Below are 25,923 nucleotides of genomic sequence, written 5' to 3'. Positions count from 1 at the left end.
CTTGGAGGTCTTCTCCTTTGACACATGAATTGCACCAGAACCGAGCTCTCAGATTAGCAAAGGCTCCTTGCAACATAGTAGTCAAAAGGCACAATGATTTTTAGTTTTTTATGTAGGTCCGGAGAGATCAAGAGACAGTATCGCTCTCATTGGACATGTACTTGATCATCAAAAGCATCTTGCCTTCTTGCAGCCAAGGTTGCAAGGACTTACAGTCGAAAGGGAGGTCGGTGCCGGGTCATTATTCTTTGCAGCTACGTCTACGTCAATAGGCAGCATAAGTTGGAAGTGAAGGAGCGGATATTTTGCTGTTTTCTCACAGAACCGAGGCAGTGCTGTGGCTCATGGGTGGCAAGCTATGATCTGGTTTGGTGATGATTGAATCCTGGGTGTTGGTTGCTTGGGCGGCGATGGAGAAGGAGCAACCAACAAGGCGTCACCTGCAGATCAGAGTCGTAGGACCGACAGCACATGTCCTCCCGATTGGCTTGTTTGTCTCGGTCTCTTTCGACATCAACATATATCTTACTGGTGATATTACTATGAGAATTTGAGCTTTCGGTTGTGTTGAAAATAAATCTTGGTCGTCGTCACTTGTCCTTCGGCGATCCAAAACAAAACATCTCCAGGCTTTCACATGTTTGGAGGGGCTGCGAGCTTTGCGCAACAACCAAGCGACCGTCAAGCGTAAATTTGAAGACAACGCATGACACGCGATTCCAACCGTTGACGAGCCGTCATTTCTTCTCATCTCATCTTGGACTCCGACCTCTGCAGCTCTGTTTCCACCTGTCTGCGAATAACGACTTTCATTACATTCCACCAGCACCACTCCACGACGCAGGGCCTTGATGGTATCGCATCGCACGGCGCCTTATTGTTGTGACCCCTCAGTCTTGCCAGGATCATGGTGAAGGCCGACATCAAACGAAACTACTATGCGGACCTGGAACTGCCCAACGTGCGTCTGCTTCGCCAGCTAGAGTCGATGCACCCACAGCTGACGTCGAGAACAGGATGCCTCCGTCGAGGATATCAAGAAGGCATACCGCAAGCTCGGTAACAGTCCCCGTCACTCTCACGGCCTTCTCTTTGCTTACACAAAGTCACAGCTCTAAAATATCACCCCGATCGAAACCCCGGTAAAGAGTCCGAAATCGTGCCCAAGTTCCAGGCCATCCAGGCCGCTCACGAGATCCTCCACGACCCGATATCAAAAACACGATACGATGCAGACCGCAGGAAGGCAGGTCTAGGTGGTGGTGCCTTCACAAAACCCAACGTGCCGCCGAGGAGCTCTGGGACCAACCCCATGTATCAGGCTACATCAAACTTCCCTCCACCGCCCAGGCGTACTCCGAACCCTACCGCCTCATGGCGTAGCACAGCATCCGGCAGTTCCGGCGCAGACCGGTTCACAAACTTTCCCAAGCCCGCTCCTACGAGCAAGAAGAACCCAGCCGACCCTTCAAATGTCTTCAATGCATGGCAGAACATGAAATCGCAGACTGGTACTACTCCACAGCCACCGCCACGCCCATCTCCTAAGCGACCGGTACCCAATCCACCCCCGAGACGAGATACACGCTACCCCACAGAGGAGGACATTCGCGCGGGCATGAACTACCGTGCTCCTCCACAGCCCGCCAACAATAGCAATAACAACAACTTTGGTGGCTTCCGCTCTGCCTGGGCCGAGTACAATGAAGCTGGGGCAAGCAAACCCGGTGCTTCAGCCTCGTCCCGTACGCCGAAGAAAGGTGGTTTTGATCCTTCTTCGACCGGCGACGAGGGTCAAGCGGGAAGCACAGCCAACTACTCATCATCTAGGAGGAAGTCCGCAGACCCACCTTACTACCCACCTCCACCCCCACGCGCTACATCACAACAGACTAACCCCGAGGCTCCCTTCGAAAGCTACCGCTCAAGACCAGCCGACGCATTTGAGGAAACACCTCGAACAGCCAGTAATTCCCATGTGCCCATGGCTTCAGAAGGAAGACCAGGATTCCGTCAATCGACGCGCAAGGCGGGTACGGGCACAGCAAGAAAGCCTTTTGTCGTCTACAGCTCGAGCGAAGACTCGGAGACTGAAGACGACTCCGCTTCCACGACTCCTGACACTGCACAGGCGAACCCTCCACCTCCGGCAGCTGACCAGTCGGCTGATCCGTTCGGACGGTCATTTACCCGTCCTAAGAAGACACCCAACCCGCCGAGCAGACAGTTCAAGAATGGTGTACCCCACAAAGCTCCAGGCGAGGCCGGTGGAAGTACCAACTCAGGTCCAGACGCAGCAGCCGATGCTGGCGAAAAGGACAAACCAACAATGTATGCCAACCATTTCTCTACTCCTCCCAAGCAACAAGAAAAAATGCCCTCCCCTGTCTATCCCTTTGGGACAAGCTATCAACACACAAAAAGCCCCGACCACATCCCCAGATGGGCTTTTCCATCCACCGTTCCTCCCGTCAAGCGCACCCACTCAGCTGCTCAACGCGCCTGGGTAGACCTTACGGACACACCATCGTCTACAAATGTGGGACAGAGTCAACCAACTTCCCCTGATAGACCGACATATATCCCTGATCCCGATGATCTCATCGATCTTACCAAGGATGAGAACCCTGCACTTCAACCTCAACACAAGAAGACTTGTTTCACAAAAGACGACCTCACCGGCCTGTATTGATTTTGCAACCGTTACAATTCAGTCTGAATGCTGACCTCTTTTCTACCAGATTTACTATGCCCATCAATGCTGACACCTTCAGGCCCAACATGGCCAAAAGCCGGAGCGAAGACAGTATCAATACATCTTTCGTGCCGTCACAGTGGGCAGGCGATTTTACTAGTAACAATGTTTTTGCTGCTGCCCAAACCACGACAACTGGCCGCAAGTCTGCTACGCCCTCGCGCAAGAGTTCAAGGGCCTTCCGACAACAACCGAGGGCCAACACCTTCCACGAAACATCACAGCAGAACAGCAGCGAAGCTGCCCAAGAATCTGCCGTGCCATCACCTCCTCCACCTCCGGCCAAGTACTCGCCCGAGGAATGGGCGAAACACTTCCAGGATGCGTCGTGGGCATTCGACCCCAATGTCCTTGGACGCTCATCGCCTGGCAAGTCTGAATCGAAAACCACATCTAGAAGCAATTCGACCGCAATCAGAAAGGGTTCGAGAGTCGCCAACAAGATCCCGGTCAACACACCAAAGCCTGCAACGGTGGCAGATGAGGAGGAAGAGGCTGCTCCACGAACACAGTCGCCGGATGAAATGGACGTTGATGACGCTCCACCAGCCGGACCACCTGCTGCACCCCAAGCTACATCTGCTCAAGAACCTCGCATTTATCCCGTCGATACCACTCAGCTCCGCCAGAACGATGCCTCCTCCACGTCCAAACGCGAAAGTAACGGCTTCAACGTCCGCCTGGACGATTTGAGTGCCGCAGTTGACCTCAAACCCTCCGAAGGTCTTGACGGCCTAGCCGACATAAGTTCCACTTTGCCCTTCACCTCAAAGGCCGCCAACACCATCCCTACCAAGACCTTTACACCCCAGAACCTGGTCTTGCCCACTCTGCCCCGCGCCCCTTCCACGCCCACAAAGCTCACCCGCTCCTCATGGTCAACCTACTGCACCACTTTCAGCGTCTACCTCGACAAGTTCGAAAAGTTCAACTCTGCACTACTTTCCCATTTCACCACTCGTCAAGAGCGAGCGGCCAAGTTGGTAAAGGCCGGCATCAAGGCTTTGGAAGCCGTGGGTGAGGCCTCCACCGGAGAAGGTTTCATGAGCTATGCACAAGCTGTCAAGGAAGACGAACGCGTGCGAGAGCATTGGAGTGTGGGCTGCGAAAAGCATGTCGAAGCGGTCAAGGAATTTGAGGCCGTTAGGGAGAGGGTTAGAGTTCTCAGTGAAGGGGCAGGATTGAGTGAGATTTGATCTCTTGACTTTTATTGCTTTCGCACCTTTCCCCCTTTGTCTCTAGAGAGGAGAGTCGCGGACCCCTTGACCGTCTGCGCTGTGTTACCTGTGGCCTTCGACACTTTCTCTTTGGCTTTTCTGCACTTTTTTTCATTCTCTTTTTACCTGGTTGGTACACTTCATTTAGGGAAGGAAGGATCATCGACTTTGCTTTTTATGATGTTTGCAAAAACCAAGAGGCAGGCGCGATCATGTCTTTTCACTTTTTACACTTCTCTTCGTTTGGCGAAAACAGGCATCGTGGAAGGAGGGAAGGAGCGATTGACACTTCTTTTGTCGTACTAAAAAAGACAAGCGAGAGGCGTTTCTTTTTACTACGTACTCTATAGCACAAGATACTCTACACTTCCAGTTTCCTTGAATGCTGGAATCGCTTGACTACGAACGAGACTGTTTATCTGATAGTCAATTCGAATGTTTTGGCATTACGCTTCGATCGAGTAAAAACGGAAACAATAATTCATATACTCGCAGCTTCGTATCAGAACAGGGGGTATCTAATCCTAACAATACACCTCGCAACGTCTTCTGTCAAAAATATAACTCATCTCAACTCGAGTCATCAAAACTCATGTGCAGTGACAAATGTCTGTAATGCTGGTCTCGCAGCTGCCCCTTCCTCCTCATTACCAATGGCTGCCTCGACAGCTTTACCCTTGCCCTTGTCCCTGCTCTTCGATCCTGTCTCGGTCTCGTAGACGCCCACGCCAGGTTCATCGGCAATAATGCCTTCGCCATTCCCGTCCATGAAGCTGACTCCGCCTTGGGTAGCAGGTCTGGGGCTTGCCGCCACAGAACCAATGCTGCTGACATCGTCACCTCTTCCCATTGGTCGGATATGTGCTGCAGAGTCCAAGGTGACTGTACTCGCGGTGGCAGCTTCATTCTTCAACTTGAACGGATAAGCCACTTCGCCATTGTGAGGGCGTGCGCTGTTGTTGCTCAAGAAAGTGTTTTCTGAACCAGGAATCTTGGTGTGCATGCCGTATGGTGCTAGATGGGCTTCGTCATCTCTGATGGCTTGTTTACCTTTTGGTGAGTCCTTGGCAGGTGGTGTAGGTGGGATCGTGTCGGAGGTAGTGGGTCGAGATCTAGGGCCTGCTTGGCCCAAATCTGTTACTGTACGGTAGCTGGGACTGAGGCTACGGTCGAAAGTGGGAGATGCCTTGATCGTAGCCGCACGCTCGGGATCGACCTTTGGAATCGCGGCACCAGCTTCTGGTAGCACGACTGATTGCGTGGGAGCTCGGTTGACCTTCTGCTCGCGGCCAATGGTGTCTTCGTCGTGTTTGCTTCCCCATCCAGACCACATGGCGAGACCCCATGATTTACCCTTGCGCGACTTCTGGCTTGGCATGTCCTTCTTACGACGTCCAGCCAAAGCGGTAGGTGGTGGGACTTCTCCCGGTCCGAATGTGTCATAGCCCTCGGCCATCTCCTTGATGCGCTGTTTCTGTATCGAACGCTTGTCCTTTCCGTACTTCACGTCCCAGTCAGCCTTCTTGGCAATCCACTTTCGCACAGGTCCAGGCTTGATCATGCCAATGGTGTTGGGATCCAGCTTTAGACATGGTAAGTCCGATACAGCAGCAAGCGGATATGTGACACCATGTCGGTCGACTCTCTGACGAACCATATGACCTTGGAATGGAGGTAAGGGATCTCCAGCTTTTCCGACGGATCCAGAAGCTGTAGAAACAGTGTGAGCGCGGATCGGAGTGCCAAGAGCGTCAGGAAACCTCTTGTCCACGGATCTACCGCGGTCAACGTCCTCACTTGATGAGTTGGCATCACTCTCATGGCTAGATTGGGTACTGATGATACTGATTGCATCATCGTCAAGAATAGTGATGGCTTGATCTTGAGCACGAGCTAAAGCCCAAGCACCGAACTGAGCGACACTGCGGTACATGTATTTGGCCGGTCTAGTGAAACTGAGAGTATGCGGGACGTGGCAAAGGTCGTCCCAAACTTGTAAAACAACATGTGTAGGCGGATACTTGTCAAGTACTTCCCTGTTGGGGTCGAATTCATCCATGACCTTTTTGCTTGGCAAATAGGCAGATGGGTTGGCAGCTTTATGAGCGATGTAGATCTGTTCGTCACGCAGAAGCTCACCGCCTCCAGTTTGGATCAGAAGTGGCGGTAGTCCACCGAGCGATGGTTGCATGACAGGTGAAACCATGGGATGTGCGAGCATGTCGTTTGTTGTGTACATCTGAATTTGATCAGTGAGCTCAATCATCTTGCCGTCCAGTTCGATTGTCAGGTGTTCACCGCCCGGGACGCTCTTAGCGCGCGGGCGGGCTGCTCCAGGGTGTTGGGCGGAGGCAAAATTTCCGTCATCCTTGGGTATGTCGTTGACAGAGAAGCCCATTGTTGCTTCTCGCTCGAGCTTTTTCTTCTCCTCTTTCGATTTTCTCGGTGAGTCGATCTGCGGAGACTTCAACTCTCTCAGATCGTTGGCATTCGGAGGTGGCCATGCCATCGAAGGTCTGTGATGGAAACCATTGGCAGGGATGTAGTCGAAATTGCCTTCTCCAGCTACACTCGGGAAAGAATGGGTTAGATCGACCCACGGAGACAGGAGAAGGGCGCCGGCTGGAAGAGGAATTCCTTGATCGCGAAGGGTAACAAGCATATTGATCACCATGCCACCACCAGCCGAGTCGCCGCCTAGAAGTACAGTCGAGGGATGGCAATGCTCAATGACATGAAGATAGGCGGCGATACAATCGTGTAGACCGCACGGGAAAGGGAATTGAGGAGCCAGACGGTACCTTGGGGCAAACAGACGGGCCTTGAGCTTTCTTGCATGGCGCTGCATCTGGTAGCGATGCTCATCGACCGAACCAAAGTAGTAGGCGCCGCCGTGGACGTAGAGAATGACGCGGTCGCTCTTATTGTCTGCAGCCATTCGGTCGTTATAGTCCTGGCGCATCTCAATCCATTCGCCCTTCAGTGCAATCTCTGATCGTCTCCACTGCCACCACTCTTGACCGCCGACTCTTTGCAAACCGGCAAGGCCAAGCTGGGCCTTTACAAGTTCGGCAGAACGCTCCAGATGGGCATCCGAGATGGAGACTTCCTCGAGCTTGACCCATGTCGGGGTAGGAACCCATTGGCCGGTAAAGGCTTGGATGTCCTCGACGGTGTGTTGAGAGGCATATGCGAGGAATTGGCGGATCAGGCGCAGACCTTCGTGGTATGAGACATGGGCGGTAGGTTTTCCTTTGAGTGGTTTGCGGTTGAGGTACTGATCATGTCGTGTCAGTAAAGCAGGCATAGTAGTGCGACATTGTGGTGAGACTTGCGTGTGAGAAGAAGGTCTCGATGACCGAGGGTGTCACGTCGGCGGCCACGCCGAGAGTGCTCAAGACCATGGTTGATCGTTTAGATTAGGAGAATCCTTCGTATCGATCGTGTTCGAGTCTATGGGGATCCTTGTCATGAACGCATAGCAGCTTCAAGCAAGACAGGGACTCGTGGATGCAGGCGACGACGAGGAAAGCAATGCTTGAGACAAAGAGTCGCACAGGTGCAGAAAGGCAGGAGCCGTGTATTTGTTTCGGGAACGGGAAAGCGCAACGGTGCAGCGCGGCGGAGATGAAGCCTTGGTGATCGAACGTATGTGGCTTGGTCGATCTTCTTCCCCAGGGTCCACTCTCCAGCCTCTCCCGGAACCTGGGGCATGGTCCAAGCTCGACTTTTTTGCGCCTGGCAAAATATCTATTCCATCATTGTCCATCTTCCACCAAAACACAACCATGGCGGATCAAGGTATGTCGAAATGTTCTTAGGAGGACATGAAACAACATTCTGATCGCACACAGAAAAAATTCAAACCAACTTCGATCTCGGCATCTGGTACGCCTTAGGCCTCTGGCCTGCCCTCACAATCGCAGTCACCAGCAACTGGGGCGGCCCTGACAGCTCTGCAAAGCGCGATTGGTTCGCTGGTGCCGTGAGTGACCTCTTCGCCGAACGTCCCGATACAGACCAGTTCGATGTCGAAGCCGTCTTGTTGCAGGTCATGCAGGACGAGTTTGACCTGAACGTCGAAGACGAGAGCGAAATTCCTGTCGCCGAAGAGATCATGAAGCTCAGAAAAGAGACCACCGAAGGTGACTTCTCTGGCTTCGAGACTGTCAAGAGGAGGTTCGAGGAGCGTGGCGGAAGGGTTCCCCAGAATCTCCAGGTTGTTGAGCACAAGCACGACGACGATGAGAGCAGTGAAGAGGAGAGCGATGACGAGGACGACGACGTCGAAATGGGCGATGCTGCTCCTGCTCTCGTTCCCGCGCCTCGTGAAAGACAAGAGCCCGAGGTCGACGACGATGGCTTTACCAAGGTTGTTGGCAAGAAGAGAAGATGAAGCGATTTCACGACACTATGTACAGTCACGACAATAATGCCGCCAGTTTCATCCTTATTCCGCACACCAGCTCAACGGGTAGTACTTCATGGATGTAGTAGGAGGGGGAGTAATGGATTCTAGGTCCTTAGGTCGATCATGTTACTTCAAAGCACACGCAACACCATCTTGATGCGTCCCTCCATTTGTGGACAAATGCCTCTGGTCCAACCAACTCCCAACTCCTCGCCTGTCTCGTAACCCATCGCATGGCGTTTGCTCAAGCCAGCTAGTCTCCACCACTTCCGCATAGCTTTCCTCGCTACCACCAGCTCGTGTTCCTCGGGTGATAGTTCTCTGGCCAGCACCGGTGCAGTCACTTCTGATTCATCTTCGGATTCACTGAGACCTATCTCTGCTGGCTCCACAATGCGAATTGGTGGTCTGTCCCAGACGGCGCTGCTCTTTCTTCTTCCAGATGATACATCTACGCTGGTTCTGCGAGCTGACGCATCATTGCTGTCTCGTCGGAAAGTGTGGCTCGTGTCTGTACGCTCGACCACAGAGCCAGTTCGTCGTAGCTGTTCTTGTACTGTGCCCCAGTGATGACCGAGTGCAGCGCCCCAATGCTTCCACCGTCCGACAGTCATCGACGACAGGAAGTGTTGTCGTAGCAGCATCGAAATGAGGATACCGTTCTCCTCGTCAACAATTGAGATTGTCGATCCCCCTTGTAATTGTGTGCGGAGACATGTGTAGCCATCTGCGCGGGATCAGCTTCTTGTCACCAATAAATGCGAGCAACACATACCTCCTCCTTTGACCATATATTCACGAGTCGCCAGAGTATATTCACGCTCCAGGTCAAGTGGCTTTCCATTGACTTGTACCGCGACGATTCGGTCATGGCTATCTCTCGATGGGTCGAAGGTGAAACTGATATTAGACACCTGCGGGAAGCGACCATCCAAAGCAGGATATTTGGACACGCCGTTCTGCAATGCCTCCAGAAGTTGCTGACCCTTGACCCTGATTACCACAACAGGATCTTCGAACGGAAAGCTAGAAACTGTCAGTGACTCGCTTTCATTGGACAGCATGCGTGACCGAAAGATATCGTGCATTGCAGCAGATGCTGAGCACCGGCACGAACCTCCTCAGGGGAGATGGACGTTTTGATCGAGCAATTTTGGACTCTCACTGGACCCTCGCCCTGTCTGAGAAAACTTTGTGCATTTTGATAGGTGGTCAAGGAAGAGGCCAGGGGGCCGGAGATAGAGTTTACTCACCAATCAACGATGTCTTTGAGTCGTAGTATGCCTGGCGGGTATACTGTATCGGCTCGTATCGTACCTCCTACGAGCATAGCACAGTCCGTGTTGTAATAGAAGCGCATTAGATCTGATACGAAGTTGCCCATGTTCGATTCAGAGGCTCTGACGGTAGCGAAGCGCGCATCCAGTGGCACAGCTGTATAGCCGATCACTTTCTGCAACTTGCCTTGCAGCGACGAGAATAGCTTATCCATAAGAGCGACTGTGTGAGGGTCCTCGGGGACGGCGCTATTGACGTCTCGGCGCGTAATGTTGAAGTCCCACTTGGTGTCGGTACGGGACGCTTCGATGTAGCTGAGTTGCTTGTAGTCGCTACCAGAGCATAGAATTTGGGTGCTCCGTACGCGAGCCTGGCGATAGTGGTGATCGTGACCTGAGAGGACAAGGTCGATAAGCCCTTCTGGCGTCTCCTGCGCCAGCCTAACGTCATGATGCTCCCTCTGATGGCACAATGCAATTATGATCTCGGCACCTTGAGCTCGGAGGCCTGGAACCAGCTTCTTTGCACTGACTACCGGATCGGTGTGGATGAGGTTAGATGGTAAAGCGTTGACTGCTTCGAGCCATTCCTTCTCGGCCAAACCGATAAGTCCGATTTTGATTCCATTAGATGAGGTGAGCATAGCTGTCTTGTGTGCATGTCCTAGAGGTACGTCGTCTCCTAGCGCAGGGTCGGTGACATTGGCTAGCAGCCAAGGGAAGGCACACTGTGATGCAAGGTACTCAAATTGGGGAACGCCCATGTCGAGCTCATGGTTCTTTGAAGGTCAGTACGAGCGCATAGACTTCTAAGCTGGTGCTTACTCCGACACAAGCAGCTGCAACGGGAACATTGTTCAAGATGGGAACCATATGGGCGCCTGTCACACCGGATCAGCTCAGATTCTATCAGTAGCAAATTCAGTCGACGACCTTTGGTCACACTGCTCTCCAAACTCGGTCCGAAGCCGTCTCCCGAAAAGAGCGTGATGAGCTGTGGTTGGTCTTGATATTTCGGATCTTGTCTATAGTGGTTGCACAAGCTCTGGAAGCGAGTAATACCCCCAACTGGATCGTGTTCCGAAGGCTCGAGGCGATAGACATCGTTGAAATGGAGCAGGCGAAGAATTGGTGCGTTTTCAGAGGGCATTGCTAGTGTATAATGAACGTGAAGTAATGCAAGGTGGTATTGCGATGGATTGTCGGTTGAGGGAGGGCTGGATCTCGAGCTGACTTCGACGCTGGTGGTGGCTCAAATTGCCGGTGCTTCCTTCCTTCTTGTGTGCACCAGAGGATCAGTCTCAATGCACGGAGTTGAGTTTGCCGCGTGACCGTCCAGTGAGAGCCCGAAATTTGTGTGCTCTCAGTGGACACGCTCTACCAGAGCATGGTCTTTCTGCATTTTGATGGCTATTAATGGAACTTGGCATGGAAGAGGGAGAGAGAGAGGTGGGTTTTGAAAGTATCGCAACAGCTGACAACCATCAGTACAAGAATGAGCCGAGATAGCAGTGCCTCCAGTTGCTGCAATCTCGGCTCGTTCTTGTATTGATACTGGATAAAAAATTATGCTCATCGTTCGTCTTACAACAGAGCACTTCTTGGCTTCCTGCACGTGTCTCCATTCTCAAGTTAAAGAACGGTTGCTCGAAAGAGTACAAGGAAGACCGCTTGAAAGCTCCGGATATAACTACACTGGTACGCAGGAGCTTAGCCCATACCGATCAACCAAAATGATGTCGGAGCTTGATGTTTAGCTAAAAGGCTTGAGTTACGAGTCCGGTTCCTCATTACTTCCTGGTAAACAAAAAAGGATGCGAAGCTCTGACTGGTGCCACACTTGGTTGCACCGATCGTACTCGTTCATTGAGGACGATGAATGAGTATCATGCTGGTGTGTTCAACGATCGAGTTAGCACATGCTCATTTCACAAGCATCTTCACCCCGCTCCATTGGCCTGAGTCCGCAGACTTGCTTTGTCTTTTGGCATCGATCAGTGAGAATGTCAACTAGGTAGCAAGCATGGTCTTGCTGCCGAGGTGTCGTTGAAGACAAGCACGGCCACAAAGTTCTTGAAGCTTGGCGATGGCCCGGAGGAGACAAGACTTTCCGATCAATTGTCCAATTTTCCCACCTGAATATCACCATATTGTCGCTTTGGGACATCGTCGTAAAATGAACATCTCCATCTCATTCGTTCCTTGGTCACAAGCTAATCCTTCAATCTACCGCTTTGCAACCCAAAGGATCAAGACGGTAAAGGTAGGAAAACAGTAGCATCGGTCGATCCGTCCCTACCTTTGTCCTCTCTTGAACGATCTGCAGGTTGTGGTGGTACAAACTACGTAAAATTAGTATACAGGTGAAAGGTTGTTTCCTTGACCTCTGACTGGTACAGCAGAGGTCATGCTACTGGAGCTCTCATGTCTTCGTATTCACATATAAAGTGGCAGGTTGTCTCTTCCATTCTCTCATCATTATCATCGTCATCGTAATTCAATCCCTTCTTCATCTTTCACGCCAGGACCGCCAACCATGCACCTAAGAACCATTTTCTCAGTCTTCGGTCTCGCTGTCACCGCTCTAGCAAGCCTCAATACTTCTCGCGAGTATCAGCTTCATACTCAGCTGAAGCCTGGTCAAGGAACCAAGAAAAAATTCGACAACCTCTGGCTCGTTGCCTCTCACACTGGAGCTGGCTTGAATGATGCCGTTCTCTATACCAACCAGTCAAGCGGCATCAAAGGTTTCATGAATGCCACCAACATCACACAGCCAAATGGTCAGCCTTATTTCAACCAATTATTCGATCTCGGTGGATCTTTCCCCTGGGGCTTGATCATCGCCGACGTCAACTTCTACTCCGCTTGGGAACCTGTTCGCATCAATGCGGGAGACGGTCAACCTAGTTTCTTCTTCAATTCCAGCGGCCTCCAGTGGACTGAGAATCCGAGTGTTCCTGCTGACCAGAACGCTTTCGGAGGGTGGCTTGTCTGTGACTGGTGGCACGGTGTTCCTCAACTCTTTGCTAAGTGGAGGTCGGTGTATCAGATCTCTCTCGTTTGTGTTAGATGCTTACCAGTAGCAGTTATTACCATTATGAGAACCCCTCGAGTTGCGCGGACGTCAACTTGCTCCCCATCTATATCTAGCTCCCTTACTGGTCCAGGAGAATGACTCCAATTGAATGTGGCCCTTCAACCGTAAAACTGAAGGTCAAGACAATCTTCTGTAATCAGACGGCGGCGTTCGTGGCTTCTTCTGGTTACTTAGTATGACTGCAATATCCTAATGTAATTTACGTCACTGCAACTTTGTTCAGATTCGTTTGTGAAATGGTTTTGGATAGAATTCAACCCCCTCCCCATGTGCTGAAGTTTTGCACCGACACACTGCTGTTACAATGTGCGATGGGATTCGAAAGTAGAGGGCGTCAGACAGTCGCTCTCTGTGGAAGACGTCCTCTTCCTCAAAAGATTTGTGTATTGTGATGGCTGGAATGATGCTCACCACGGCTTGAGAGTCAAAATGACATGTCTACTTTAGCAGGTGGGGAGGCTGAGTACTCGTCGTTGTTCATGCCCACTTCGTGTTGAGCTCCTTCCTCGCCGTCAAGATTGATCCGGGATATTTCCTCGAAGTGGGAATCACAGACTTTGGCACTGCGCTCCAGGTGTGAATTCCATGAATGCCCAAGATTGACATTGACCCATTTCAATGCGGCTCCGCGAGGGAACAGCTCACCATGCGGGACAGCACCAATCGGCGACCATGAACGTGACCACTATGCAGCAAAGTCGGCCTAACATAACTAGCACTCTATTAAAGTAGCCCAACTGCTTAGACTCGCTCGCCTTGCATCACTTTGTAAGTTATTCATCGCTCTCTGTCCTTTGCAACCTAAACCCCTTCAACGCGTATTCGAGATAGATCACTCTATACCCGACACGGACAAGAGGCCGGCTATATCGAGAATATACATACTCAAGTCGATCGATGCAAGCAGAAGCATCATGCGCCGTCTGCGGCGCTCCGGCATCGAAACAGTGTAAGCACGAGGACGAAAGGCTGAAAAGAGCGCTGGATGATGCACATCACCGCTGGATGGCAAGCGCCGAAATGCGACAGATAAGGTACGCTCGTTTTCAACCACAATACCTCTCTCCATACTGACTTTGGCCAGACACTGGGCGCTAGGTCATGCTCGCGAATGGATAATGTTTACCTATAATCAAATGGTGGACATGAGGAAACAACAGTACCAAGCACATCTAGCCACCGTCCCATACTACGAACTCTACAAGATCTACTCTGGACGGCCGCCCATCTCACAGCCACAAATGCACGAATTGCGTATGCAAATGTCAGCAGCGCAAGGCGCGTACCAACGAGGAATAGATGAGGATTGGAAGAACAGTCTACAGCGATATCCGGAAGTGCTTGACTACTATTTCAATCTAGTCGAATTCAAGCTGCCCGGCGAGAAGAGCATTGCAGTACAAGAGCCTGTGTTTGGCGGACGTGTTGCTCCTGACTTGAAGAAGACCGAGTCGACAGGAGGAAAGAGGATGATGATGCAGCCGTCGCTGCCAATGCCTGGTGGGCCTTTCATGATGCCGCCTGGGGGACCGCCGCGTATGGGCGGACCAGGACGTGGTCGCATGCCGCCGCCATTTGCTATGGGAATGCGACCCGGCGGCTTTTAGTGGCCTGATGTTATGATGTTACGATGGACTGAGATATGCATGGATGGGTCGAAGGAGAAGATTGGTCGGTCATGACCTTCCCTACACAGGGTGAATGAGTAGCATAGGGAAAAAGGAGCAAAGACGATGCATCAACCGGCTCCAAAAACATGTCAACAACCGAGGCTTCGAAACATGACGGAGCTCTCGGACGGAAGTGCCCCGCGCTCCTCCACGCTCCACCTCGGTGAACAGATGCGCCTTTCATGTGATGCTTTATTGCTCCATTATTTTCCATGACTTGATTTGTTTTTCTTTACTTTCTACACAACTGAAATTACACAATGTCGTCCGCTACGCTTCGCACTCCCCTCCGTCGCCTACCATTTTCTGCTCGCCAGACGTGTTTCAACAGCTATAGGCAATTCAGCTCCTCCACATCCCGGGCAAAGGAGATTCAAGACGCATACATTCTCAGCGCTGTCAGAACTCCTGTTGGAGTTGTACGTGCACTTTATAGCTATGTATTTGGGAAACTCGTCTGACAGAAGCAATAGTTCAACGGAGCCCTCTCCTCAGTGTCGGCGCCCAAGCTCGGTTCCTACGCAATCAAAGAAGCCATTGCCCGTTCGTCCGTTCCCGCCGAGCACATCCGCGATGTCTACATGGGTCAAGTCTTGCAAGGAGGTGTCGGTCAAGCTCCAGCAAGACAAGCAGCAATCTTCGCCGGCCTCGACTCTTCGGTAGAAGCAACCACAATCAACAAAGTATGCGCCTCGGGTATGAAGGCTGTATCAATAGCCGCCATGAAGATCCAGCTCGGTCTGGCAGAAGCACAAGTCGCAGGAGGAATGGAGAACATGAGCCAAGTTCCTTATTACCTGCCGCGATCATCTCAACTCCCTCCATTCGGCAACATCAAGCTCGACGATGGATTGATCAAGGACGGTCTTTGGGATGTATACAACCAGATCCACATGGGCAACTGTGCCGAGAAGACGGCCAAAGACCATGGTGTTACTCGTCAAGAGCAGGATGACTTCGCCATCCTAAGTTACAAGCGCGCACAGGAAGCCTACCAGCAGGGACTCTTCAAGGACGAGATAGTCCCAGTGACCATTAAGGGCAAGAAGGGCGACACGGTCGTCTCAGAAGATGAGGGTCTGTACAGACTGAAGTTGGACAAGGTGCCTACCTTGAAGCCCGCCTTTGACAAGTCTGGCTCGGGTACAGTGACGGCCGCCAACAGCTCAGGATTGTCAGACGGTGCCTCAGCACTGGTCCTTGGTAACAAGGAGATGGCCAAGAAGTATGGAAAGGGTAACAAATTGCTTGCACGCATTGTCGCAACGGCGGATGCGGCAGTCGACCCCATCGACTTCCCCATCGCACCTTCCAAGGTGGTGCCTATTGTGCTCGAAAGAGCAGGTATCACCAAGGAGCAGGTCAAGGTGTGGGAGTTCAACGAGGCCTTCGCAGCAGTGATCAAGGCAAATGCCAAGGTATGTTCACAAACGGGATGCGGTGTCTGAATGTGTACTTACATGGAATACCAGATTCTCGGCCTCGGAATGGACAACGTCAACCCAAGAGGCGGTGCGATCTCTCTCGGTCACGCATTGGGAAGCTCGGGCTCAAGGATCTTGGTTACCCTGCTACACCAACTGAAGAAGGGCGAATACGGATGTGCTGCCATCTGCAATGGAGGCGGTGCATCAACTGGTATCGTAGTCCAGATGGTTGACGCAGACGAGCTGTGAGTGTAGAGAAAAGAGTTGCAATAGGCACCAGTGTGACGACCCAGCCAGAAACTAGTAATAGCAAGTCGAAGGCAATGCCGTCAGATTTTAGGGCAGATAAGGCAGCAGCGAAAATCAAAAGATGGCTGGGAGATTTCAACTTGCTTCGTTCCTGCCCAAAGGTGAAAGTGCACGCACGTGACGTATGCGGAAGATGGAAGGTCAAAAAGGTATTAGAAAGTTGCTACACTGTTGAGTTGCTGCATATCCGTTCTATGCGCTGCTCGGAGGGTTTTCCGCTAATGGTGCCGGCTACACGCTTGTTCTTAACATGACGCTATCGTCTCGCACGTTCAGTCGTACTCTGTGCCCCATTTAGAGTACCTCCCATTCAAGGGGGTCGTCTGCACCGTCTGGGATCCGTCCTATAATGGCCATTGTTAGTACAATTCGCAAACACATTATTCAAAGATTAACATACCGGCCTTGTACATTAAAACGAATCTCTTGGTTAAGGGATCCATTGCAGCCTTGCAAGAATCGCTAACCGTCTTGACCATCTTACGGAACCTCGAGTCATTGGTAACGTAGTACACAACATCGTCATGTGTCCATTCGAGGTAGTGATGGCGCTTCTGTAAACCCTTTCCGTGCAGGAATTCCCAGACCATCCCTAACAGTAAGTTTTCCGGATCGATATCTTGCTGTCTTGTAAGTCCGGAACCAGTGTCGTCGAAGCATAGATTAGGGAACTAGATCTTGTACTTCTTGTTCTGTGCGTATGTCGTGTCTTCGATCTCGAGGGCGCGTGTCTTAAGCTTTACCGCTTTAGTGTTACGCTTCTTCGGCGACTTTAGTGTACTTAGGGCCGGGCCTTTGTGTAAGTTAAGTCTTCCCTTAGGGCCCCATTGTATGTTCATCGTTCTGTCCAGCTCGGTATTACTACTTCTAAGCAAGGGAAACTGCTTCATCTTAGTGGCGCAAGAGTTAAAGACACGATCGAGGACGAGGAGGCGATAGTAATATAGGATAATGTCCCATCTGCCATTAGCGTCGGTATCCTACTCATTAGATATAATGGTCTTGTTGCTAGGGAGACCGAATAGATCTAGATGATCGAAGATGAAGAGTGCCTTTACCTTTGCCAGAAAAATGTCCGTATCATCGCCCGAAGCTAGATGCTAACTAAGCACCGTCTCGCCGGCGTTACAGACTACCTCTTAGGTCTACTTAAGCGTGTTCGTTTCTTCGTTACGGTGTTATAATCTAACTAAGATGTCTTCGGTTGCCACGAATGCGACAGGGGCGCGGAGGGCTTCGTAAACGTTATAGTATAGTGTACGCAGTGTTAAGGGGGTGAGTTTAAGAAAGCATGTAACGGCGCCATTAGTAATTATGGTGGATTTCTGTAAGAATACGTAGAATGCACCGGCAGGTGTCGGGCGAAAGTGACGTAGACGAAGGTCGCTACATATAGGCTATAGCTCGCTATCCGCTCCCTCGTCGCCTAGCTAGTCTAGCATAGTTATGAGAGTTATAGGAGTTATAAGAGTCGTAAGAGTCGTAAGAGTCGTAAGAATTGTAATTAAGAAGAAGGTTTTAGAGTCGAGCAGTAATAATGCGCGCGGTCGAGGAGTAGATAATGGTGATGGTTATACGGAAAAAATAACAAGCTTATGCAAAGATAAATGTGTGCGTATAGTGAAAAGCTAACCTTTAGAGTGACCTTGCAACAAGGAAACCATGAAAGATAAGAATGCTAGCTATAAGCGGCGAAAATCTGCTAATAGGGACGTGAAAATACTACCGGCTAGACAGCAAGTAAACAAAAGAAGAATTAGCTTGGTGGTTGTTAGGGATAGGGAAAAACACGCATCTGGAGCTTTATTGTATTGTTAGTGTCTGCCGATTTCATACAATGAAAAATATACGTAAGCGGAATTTTTTCTTTACCTGCCACTATTCGACGTCTTACATTTAAACCTACATTTTTCGCATATCGTCCTTACTACGCGCCGTTATATAACCCGGAAAATTATTAAGTATAAGGTAAACATCTGTCGACCAGTATTCTGCCCGCTTGCACTAACATAATGTATTTAAGACAATCGACACCGCCGTCGCCAGTTTTGGTTGTCATTATAGCAGCAAACGCCCCTAAGAGAAAGATAGGCGATAAGATTAGAGATAGAAGTCCACGTAAATTCGCGCGCACAACCGAAATCCTAGCATATGCACGTGCCGATAACGCCGATAATGTCCCGTCTATTGTCTAAATCGTAGCCACGTCGACTACATCTACACCCGGAGACATCTAGAGAGACGGCATCACAAAGGTTAATACTACAATAACAACGCCTACCTCTCTCGTAGTAGCAAGTTCACTAGTTAGCAATAAAGGGCTTAAACCTCGCTCCTCGCTAAAGCCCTAAGTTAGGTCGTATCTAGGCTATAGAGACGTAATTCGCCGTTCCATCACGAGGTCGGGGGTTCCTTATATACCGACTATGCTACCTAGGCGACCTAGAGGTATTAACTCTCGTGTCACTTTAAAGCCGCGCAATTCCCCTAAGCTAACCGATTCCCTTACACCGCCTAGCCCCTCTAATCCGCCTAGCCCTTTAAGGCAAACTGCTTCTCCTAAGCTAACTACCACCTAAGAGCCGGCTATAGCATCTAAGCTAGACGACAAGCAAGAGCCGCCTGCTTCTCCTAAGCTAACTGCTACCTAAGAGCCGCCTGTCACAAAGAATTAAGACGACATTAAAGAGCCGCCTACTTCTCCTAAGCTAACTGCCACACTAGAGCTACCTATTATAAAGAAGCAAGACGACATTAAAGAGCCGCCTACTTCTCCTAAGCTAACTGCTATACTAGAGCCGCCTATTGTTACCGAGCAAGACGACACCTAAGAGCCGCCTTTCGCTACTAAGCAAGACGATAAGAATAATGGAAGTGGTAATGCCGATATAAGCTATAGTAACAGCGACGACTCGGACAGCGACGACTTAGATAGCAACGACTCGGACAGCTTAGGTATGCATTACGTAATTATGTTCGTATCCGCGAATGACGTTAACTAACATAGACACATTAGCAGAAGATGAAGAAGACGAACACCCTCTAGACGACTAACTATATAAGCTTTAGAACCTTGCCGATATCCTCGCCGTCGACGATAAAGATAACCTCGACTTTGTTTGTTTCTAGACGACATATATTAATCCTAAAAAGGCAAACGACGACATAGTTAACAACTACCTCGATAACGTAAGAATGTAGCCTATGCTAGAAAAATTAGAGCAAAGGGATATATTAAGAGGCACCTACTTTGATCTTAGAAGACGTCCATATCATCTTGTTGTCTATTCTAACGACGGACTTAACTCTAGCTACAAGCTAAACTAGCATCTACTCCTCTAAACGGGTGCAATCGCAAGAGAAGAGCTTCTTGTCTCTTTCTACAGTAACAGCTACTTTATGTCGAGCTTTAACATAGGAGCAGGCGAATTTCACGAGCCATAGCTAACTACCGCCTTAGCGAATCTTAGACCAATCCGCATATCTGCGCTCTTTACCTAGATAGGCGCACAAAACCACTTTTCTGTTAAGTTTAAGAATCTCGGTCCTAGCATAACATATTACAGCATATGGCAGTAGGCTGACCTGTTTATTAACGGTCCACTACGTCCATTAGCCGTTACGGCTCCTAGACATCCGTCAAATTAGGGATATTGCATACCGGACGCAGGACCGAATACCGATTATGTCTTAATAGTAGAGTATAAAGCACTATAAAGCTTTATGTTTGGGCTACATAAAGAGGCACTCCGTCTCGGTAGTATGTCCGCGAGAGAACGTTCGAACTAGCGTAAGCTTATCCTTAATTAGGTCGCGGATTACGACAAAAATGCACTATAGGAAGAAGAAGAAGATCCGGAGATGATAGGCAAAAAGGTCGTAGGGAAACTAACAAATCACCGGTTCTAGCGTATAAAGAGAAAGTAGCCGAGTAACTATAGAAGAATATAACTTTTCGATTAGACGTCCCCTCTTATCGTTCATTTGCATCGCATTGTCGCATTGTCTGCTCCGGCGGAATGATGACGCAATTTCGTATGTGCCTTCTTCCTATATATGCATCGGCTATCGCTACTTCCTCTTCTTATCGCCTCTTCCATTCGTGCTCCCTTCCTCTAATCCTCTCGGCTGTAACCTTCTGTTTCGACAACATTAAGAATTACTACCAACACTTTGCATCTTCCCTTAACCGACAGATTTTCTCTAATTAGCAGTATTAGCGTTGCACATTTTAACAGAAATATGGACGAACACGAGATAATCACCGGCCGAATTGCGCAGTACGTTATACATCGACCTTTCGCTCGTCTACACTCGTTCTAACTCTAGCTAGGCGCAAGCTGCATAAGAGCACGAGAAAGGCGTTATTAAACGGTCGCCTACTAAATAGCGACATGTAGAGGGCATACCTTTAACACCTAGTAGACATAGGCTACCTAGACGATAAGAAACCTATACCGACCCTAGGCTAACATTAACCTACACGTTAGCCTCGAGCCGTAAAAAACTCCTCGACATTACACCCCGAGACCTAAGCGACTTCTCCGGCTACCCTTACATCGCATAGCTCTCGCGCAATATCTAGACTACATAACGACTACAACCAACTAGAGCTCCTTATTACGCTATCTACACTACGGTCGCTAGTAACGAGTAAGACTCTGTCTATTAAGACGGCGTCTACGCTGTCTGCCGGAAGCCTTACAGACAGTAGCATAGGCGTACCTTCTATAGCAGGTGCTACCTTTAAGGATGACGTCGACTGCGAAGTCAGTTTTACCTAAGCTAGCATTTCTAGTCTTATAGACGACATACCGCTCTTAGACTTTTACGAAGACTAGAGCTTTATCCGTATAAGTGTCATCTATACGGGCTAACCTGCACTTACATTACATGCAGGCGACTTGTCTAACACCCCTAACTACTACTAAGCACACGCTATACCTAATTATATATCGCCGGCACATGTATTCGTGCATCCTACATAACTAGACATTCTAGATTATGCTAGCATTCCTCGCCGCGAAGTTGTTTACCTAGATAACGAAGAGTCGAGCGTGCCTTTACGTTAGTAGCTGCACATTTCGCCTGCTCCATTATCCTTATAAGTCCTACCGGTTACCGACGCTTCGCCTAGAGTACCCTTCACATGTTAACCCGCTTAGTCTTCTCCTTCCGCGGCAGCCTAGAGAGTACTACTAACCGAGACCCGAACGCGGACTTTATATGCTTATACGGCACGCCGGCGAAACAAGAGAAGATATNTAGAGACATTAACCCTAAAAAGAGTACGCTAGTAGCATTAGACGGCGCCGACGAGGACATACTAGGCAACCTAAACATCACCGGCAATCCTAAGAGTTCAGTTTCTGTTCCTTTAGTAGGCGATGTTCCGGACCGTAGAGACATTAACCCTAAAAAGAGTACGCTAGTAGCATTAGACGGCGCCGACGAGGACACACTAGGCAATCTAAACATTACCGGCAATCCTAAGAGTTCAGTTTCTGTTACTTCTCCGGATGTACGTAGCCTTCATATATAAGGAGATGTACTCGGTATAATAAGAGAGATAAGGGACTCTATCGTGGCCATCCTAGGCCTACCTAACATCACCGTCGCTAGGCTTACACTAGATAGATATAATGTGGACTCTATCCTATCCTCCTACTAGTACACCGATGCCGTTATCGACATGATCTCTTAAGTCGCACTAGAGGAGACGTTAAACAATACGGTATTCTACTAACAAGCCGTCGCAATCACCGCATATCTTAGAGTTGTCTATATCCTACTAGGAAGCACCCTAGCCTACATTGCTCGCTAGATAAGGCACGACACTGTCCGACTAAAGTTTAAGATCGCGAATTCGGGATGCGACTCATTTAAGGGACTGTCCGAGGAATGGCCATATAGTAGTTTAGCTCTACATTACATAGAGCTAATCTTTCTATAGAACCCTTTCGGCAATCATTAGGTAGCTATATCCATCCGCAAGAATGGCAGTATCTTACTATAGGACTCGATAGGTGCGGCTAACTAGCTTACCTTAGAATACGCATAACTTGCTCTCCCGCTATACGCCTAATTAGTGGCGCTACGACTAGGCTGCGAGTAGAACTTACAGCTTTTCGAGGAATGTGTTGTTACACTAGAAGATTATGCTTAGCAATCAAACTCCTTCGATTACGGTCCGGCAACAGCTACGACCTTATACAATATTATCTACGGACGCCCTATCGAGGTCTTCCTCTATAGGTTATGCTTCCGCTTTATGCATATGGTCCTAATCTACAACCGGATCTGTGGACCCTGCTAATTTAACATCTATTCGATACCGTACTAACTCCCATTCGGTATGTCGGTAGACTCGCGGCTGCACCGCCTACCTTAACGACAACACATTCGACTACTTCGAAGATCCTACGCTTTTGCTGTAGAATGCCTTCGCCTACATAGCATCCTAAGAAACGACACATCGCTCTTTAATATGTAGGCAAATCGAGGTTCTCGCTACCCTAATACCCCTACACTCCCGACATAGAACGTTATTACTGTTACGAGATTCCTATCCCTTACCTATGCACATTTTGTTAACGGGTGGGCATATTTCTTTAATGTTCAGACCGGTCTTTATAACCTATAGCTAGTACATATTACTCGTTTCACTCCTAATCTGTTCTACGCTCGTACATATCCTACATAATTAGGAAACTAACAGATAAGGCATTCCCGAATACCTTCGCCTAACGAGCAAGATCTACGTGTGACCTTCTCGTAACCGTTACTAGATATAGTAACCCGCTACCGCACAGTAAGCATACATTAGCGTCCTACGGACTAAAGCTCAAATTCGACTAGGAGTTAACATTCCTCGCTGATTAGCCTCCTCTTAGAGCGGCAGACGTTAACACTCTACTTGCTCCTAGTTAGTAGGATTATACTAAGGCGGTGACCGCATAACAGGTGTGCCTATCTAATTCTAGATGTACAGAGGGACTTCTTTAACGATTGGAGGCTCTTAACTAAAACGCGAATGAACATTAACGAGCAAATGTTACTATCGTCTACAGCGGCATAGATGGTCTAACATCTAACCCGCTGTCGTAGTGCTACCTACGCAATCGTTTCCCTAACATTACCTTTACACTAGGTATTCGGCTACTAGAAGACGACAACTATAGCGTTATGCGATCATTCGCATTCGCATGTTTAGACCGACAGAATGCTAGTAGATGGGCAGTGTACTCTGTCGATGTCTTATCATGTTTGTACCCCCCGTTAGGTAGAGAGTGTTCTTATAGTCTTACTCTATTTGCGCATACCCCGATAACATGGCTCTTATCTCTTGCGACAGTAACACGATTAATATACCCTTTTCACTCCATCTACATAAACATCAAAAACAGAGCACTTAACTCTTAAAATACTAACATAGCGTATAGTTATAGGTTAAAACTATAGTAATTTTAGTCCTTAGAAACTTAAAGTCCTTTTATCTAGAAGTAATTAGAAGCTAAAGACTATCTACTTATATAACTAGAAGACTAGAGACCTAATATAGCTATAATCCTTCTAATAAAAGGTGTTAGATACTCTTAGCTCTAAAAGCTAGAATGTTTCTAAGTATAAGGTCTATAATATCTTATAGTTCTACACTTCTATATTAATAGTTACTTAGGTCTATTAACATAGAAGTTATATAATCTTAGTATCTTACTATAATAGAGTTCTTTATATACTTACTTTAAGACTTTTTTTATCCTAAAGATATAATGTCTTACTAACAAGAACTACTTATAAATCTAAGCTCTAAATACCTTCTATATTAGGCATTATAGAATTTAAACACTTTAGGTTACTAAGATCCTAAGTCTTAGAAGTTTTAATGTTTAATGATATTAAGGCTTAGATATATTATCTTTTAAGATATTTGAGTTCTAGAAGTTTAGAGCTTTATAAAACCTAAGTTTTTAGAATCTTACATTTTAGAGAGCCTAAGTTTTAGAGAACCTAAGTCTTTAAGATCTAAGGTTCTAGAGGTGTAAAGTTTTAGGAATCTAAAGTTTTAGAAATCCTAAGTTTTAGAGATTTTAAGTTTTAGGAATCCTAAGTTTTAGGAATCCTAAGTTTTAGAGATTCTAAGTTTTAGGAATCCTAAGTTTTAGGAATCCTAAGTTTTAGAAATCTAAAGTTTTAGAAATCTAAAGTTTTAGAGACCCTGAGTTTTAGGAATCCGAAGTTTTAGGAATCTAAAGTTTTAGAAATCCTAAGTTTTAGGAATCTAAAGTTTTAGAAATCCTAAGTTTTAGGAATCCTAAGTTTTAGGAGTCCTAAGTTTTAGAAATCCTAAGTTTTAGAGATTTTAAGTTTTAGGAATCCTAAGTTTTAAATATTCTAAGTTTTAGAAATCCAAAGTTTTAGAAATCCAAAGTTTTAAATATTCTAAGTTTTAGAAATCTAAAGTTTTAGAGACCCTAAGTTTTAGGAATCCGAAGTTTTAGGAATCTAAAGTTTTAGAAATCCCAAGTTTTAGAGATTCTAAGTTTTAGGNCTCTATATACTCGTCCGTCTCGGTAATCCATGTGCTGTCTCGATGTGCATAAGTCCGATTAGACGGTAGATTAAATAGTATTTGCCCCCTCTAGTTGACAATAGTTGTTAACTTAGAGCTATATCCGACTACCTACATGATTACACTAAACCATGATATCTGTTAGTGTTACGTTATATCTTGTCGTGACCCCTTATAGTCTTTGTTCTTTTGTCCACTTCGTGCATTCTTATCTTCCTTACTTCTATGCGTGTTTCTTCCGCCTCGTCTCTATTTCTCATCACTATATACTAGGCCACTATATTAACCTTTCTACCGTGCGGTGCCTTATAAGTCTAGAGGCAGTGTCGTCGAAGCATAGATTAAGGAACTAGATCTTATGCTTCTTATTCTATGCGTTTGTCGTGTCTTCGATCTCGAGGGCGTATGTCTTAATCTTTACCGCTTTGTTGTTACGCTTCTTCGGCGTCTTTAGTGTACTTAGAACCGGGCCTTTATGTAAGTTAAGTCTTCCCTTAGGGCCCATTGTGTATTCATCGTTCTATCTAGCTCGGTATCGCTGCTTCTAAGTAAGGGAAACTGCTTTATCTTAGTAGCGTAAGAGTTAAAGACACGATCGAGGACGAGGAGGCGATAGTAATGTAGGACAACGTCCTATCTGCCATTAGCGTCGGTATTCTACTCATTAGATATAATGGCCCTATTGCTAGGGAGACCGAATAGATCTAGATGATCGAAGATAAAGAGTGCCTTTGCCTTTGCTAGAAAAATGTCCGTATTATCGCCCGAAGCTAGATGCTAACTAAGCACCGTCTCGCCGGCGTTATAGACTACCTCTTAGGTCCACTTAAGCGTGTTCGTTTCTTCGTTACGGTGTTATAATCTAACTAAGATGTCTTCGGTTGCTACGAATGCGATAGGGGCGCGGAGGGCTTCGTAAACGTTATAGTATAGTGTACGTAGTGTCGAGATAGTGAGTTTAAGAAAGCATGCAACGGCGCCATCGGTAATCGTAGTAGATTTCTATAAGAATACGTAGAATGCACCGGCAGGTGTTAGGCGAAAGTGACGTAGGCGAAGGTCGCCACATGCATGCTATAGCTCGCTGTCCGCTCCCTCGTCGCCTAGCTAGTCTAGCATAGTTATAAGAGTTATAAGAGTTATAAGAGTTGTGAGAGTTGTGAGAGTTATAAGAGTTATGAGAGT

General features: G+C 48.2%; 7 protein-coding genes across 7 annotated transcripts; 5 read left to right on the top strand and 2 right to left on the bottom strand.

Moving 5' to 3' along the window:
• Positions 1 to 582: 582 nt before the first annotated feature.
• Positions 583 to 4,438, top strand: M438DRAFT_15448 (uncharacterized protein). Its single transcript, XM_029898994.1, has 4 exons — positions 583 to 961; positions 1,017 to 1,059; positions 1,113 to 2,331; positions 2,742 to 4,438. The coding sequence occupies exons 1-4, from the start codon at positions 908 to 910 to the stop codon at positions 3,949 to 3,951; spliced, it is 2,526 nt and encodes an 841-aa protein (XP_029766043.1). The 5' UTR covers positions 583 to 907; the 3' UTR covers positions 3,952 to 4,438.
• Positions 4,439 to 4,455: 17 nt separating this feature from the next.
• M438DRAFT_309645 (alpha/beta-hydrolase) lies at positions 4,456 to 7,523 on the bottom strand. Its single transcript, XM_029902390.1, has 2 exons — positions 7,308 to 7,523; positions 4,456 to 7,249 (listed from the first exon to the last, which is right to left on the bottom strand). The coding sequence occupies exons 1-2, from the start codon at positions 7,374 to 7,376 to the stop codon at positions 4,556 to 4,558; spliced, it is 2,763 nt and encodes a 920-aa protein (XP_029766042.1). The 5' UTR covers positions 7,377 to 7,523; the 3' UTR covers positions 4,456 to 4,555.
• Positions 7,524 to 7,692: 169 nt separating this feature from the next.
• Positions 7,693 to 8,804, top strand: M438DRAFT_393705 (uncharacterized protein). The gene is made up of 2 exons (XM_029909123.1): positions 7,693 to 7,773; positions 7,827 to 8,804. Exons 1-2 carry the CDS (start codon positions 7,761 to 7,763, stop codon positions 8,366 to 8,368), a joined length of 555 nt encoding a protein of 184 aa, XP_029766041.1. The 5' UTR covers positions 7,693 to 7,760; the 3' UTR covers positions 8,369 to 8,804.
• On the bottom strand, positions 8,251 to 10,810 carry M438DRAFT_401878 (5'-nucleotidase; the record flags this gene model as incomplete). The annotated part of the gene is made up of 5 exons (XM_029909567.1): positions 8,251 to 9,110; positions 9,159 to 9,409; positions 9,637 to 10,439; positions 10,486 to 10,541; positions 10,606 to 10,810. 5 exons carry the CDS (start codon positions 10,808 to 10,810, stop codon positions 8,515 to 8,517), a joined length of 1,911 nt encoding a protein of 636 aa, XP_029766040.1. The 3' UTR covers positions 8,251 to 8,514.
• A 1,386-nt stretch (positions 10,811 to 12,196) lies between these two features.
• Positions 12,197 to 12,823, top strand: M438DRAFT_287596 (uncharacterized protein; the record flags this gene model as incomplete). The annotated part of the gene is made up of 2 exons (XM_029901629.1): positions 12,197 to 12,699; positions 12,750 to 12,823. The coding sequence occupies 2 exons, from the start codon at positions 12,197 to 12,199 to the stop codon at positions 12,811 to 12,813; spliced, it is 567 nt and encodes a 188-aa protein (XP_029766039.1). The 3' UTR covers positions 12,814 to 12,823.
• Positions 12,824 to 13,605: 782 nt separating this feature from the next.
• Positions 13,606 to 14,459, top strand: M438DRAFT_287595 (uncharacterized protein). The gene is made up of 2 exons (XM_029901628.1): positions 13,606 to 13,794; positions 13,845 to 14,459. The coding sequence occupies exons 1-2, from the start codon at positions 13,658 to 13,660 to the stop codon at positions 14,365 to 14,367; spliced, it is 660 nt and encodes a 219-aa protein (XP_029766038.1). The 5' UTR covers positions 13,606 to 13,657; the 3' UTR covers positions 14,368 to 14,459.
• A 231-nt stretch (positions 14,460 to 14,690) lies between these two features.
• On the top strand, positions 14,691 to 16,106 carry M438DRAFT_263214 (acetyl-CoA acetyltransferase; the record flags this gene model as incomplete). Its single annotated transcript, XM_029899870.1, has 3 exons — positions 14,691 to 14,849; positions 14,904 to 15,848; positions 15,903 to 16,106. The coding sequence occupies 3 exons, from the start codon at positions 14,691 to 14,693 to the stop codon at positions 16,104 to 16,106; spliced, it is 1,308 nt and encodes a 435-aa protein (XP_029766037.1).
• Positions 16,107 to 25,923: the final 9,817 nt, after the last annotated feature.

The sequence above is a fragment of the Aureobasidium pullulans genome, assembly GCF_000721785.1.
Source record: "Aureobasidium pullulans EXF-150 unplaced genomic scaffold scaffold_1, whole genome shotgun sequence".
Taxonomy (NCBI): Eukaryota; Fungi; Ascomycota; class Dothideomycetes; order Dothideales; family Saccotheciaceae; genus Aureobasidium; species Aureobasidium pullulans.
This window is presented reverse-complemented; position numbering and strand designations above follow the sequence as displayed.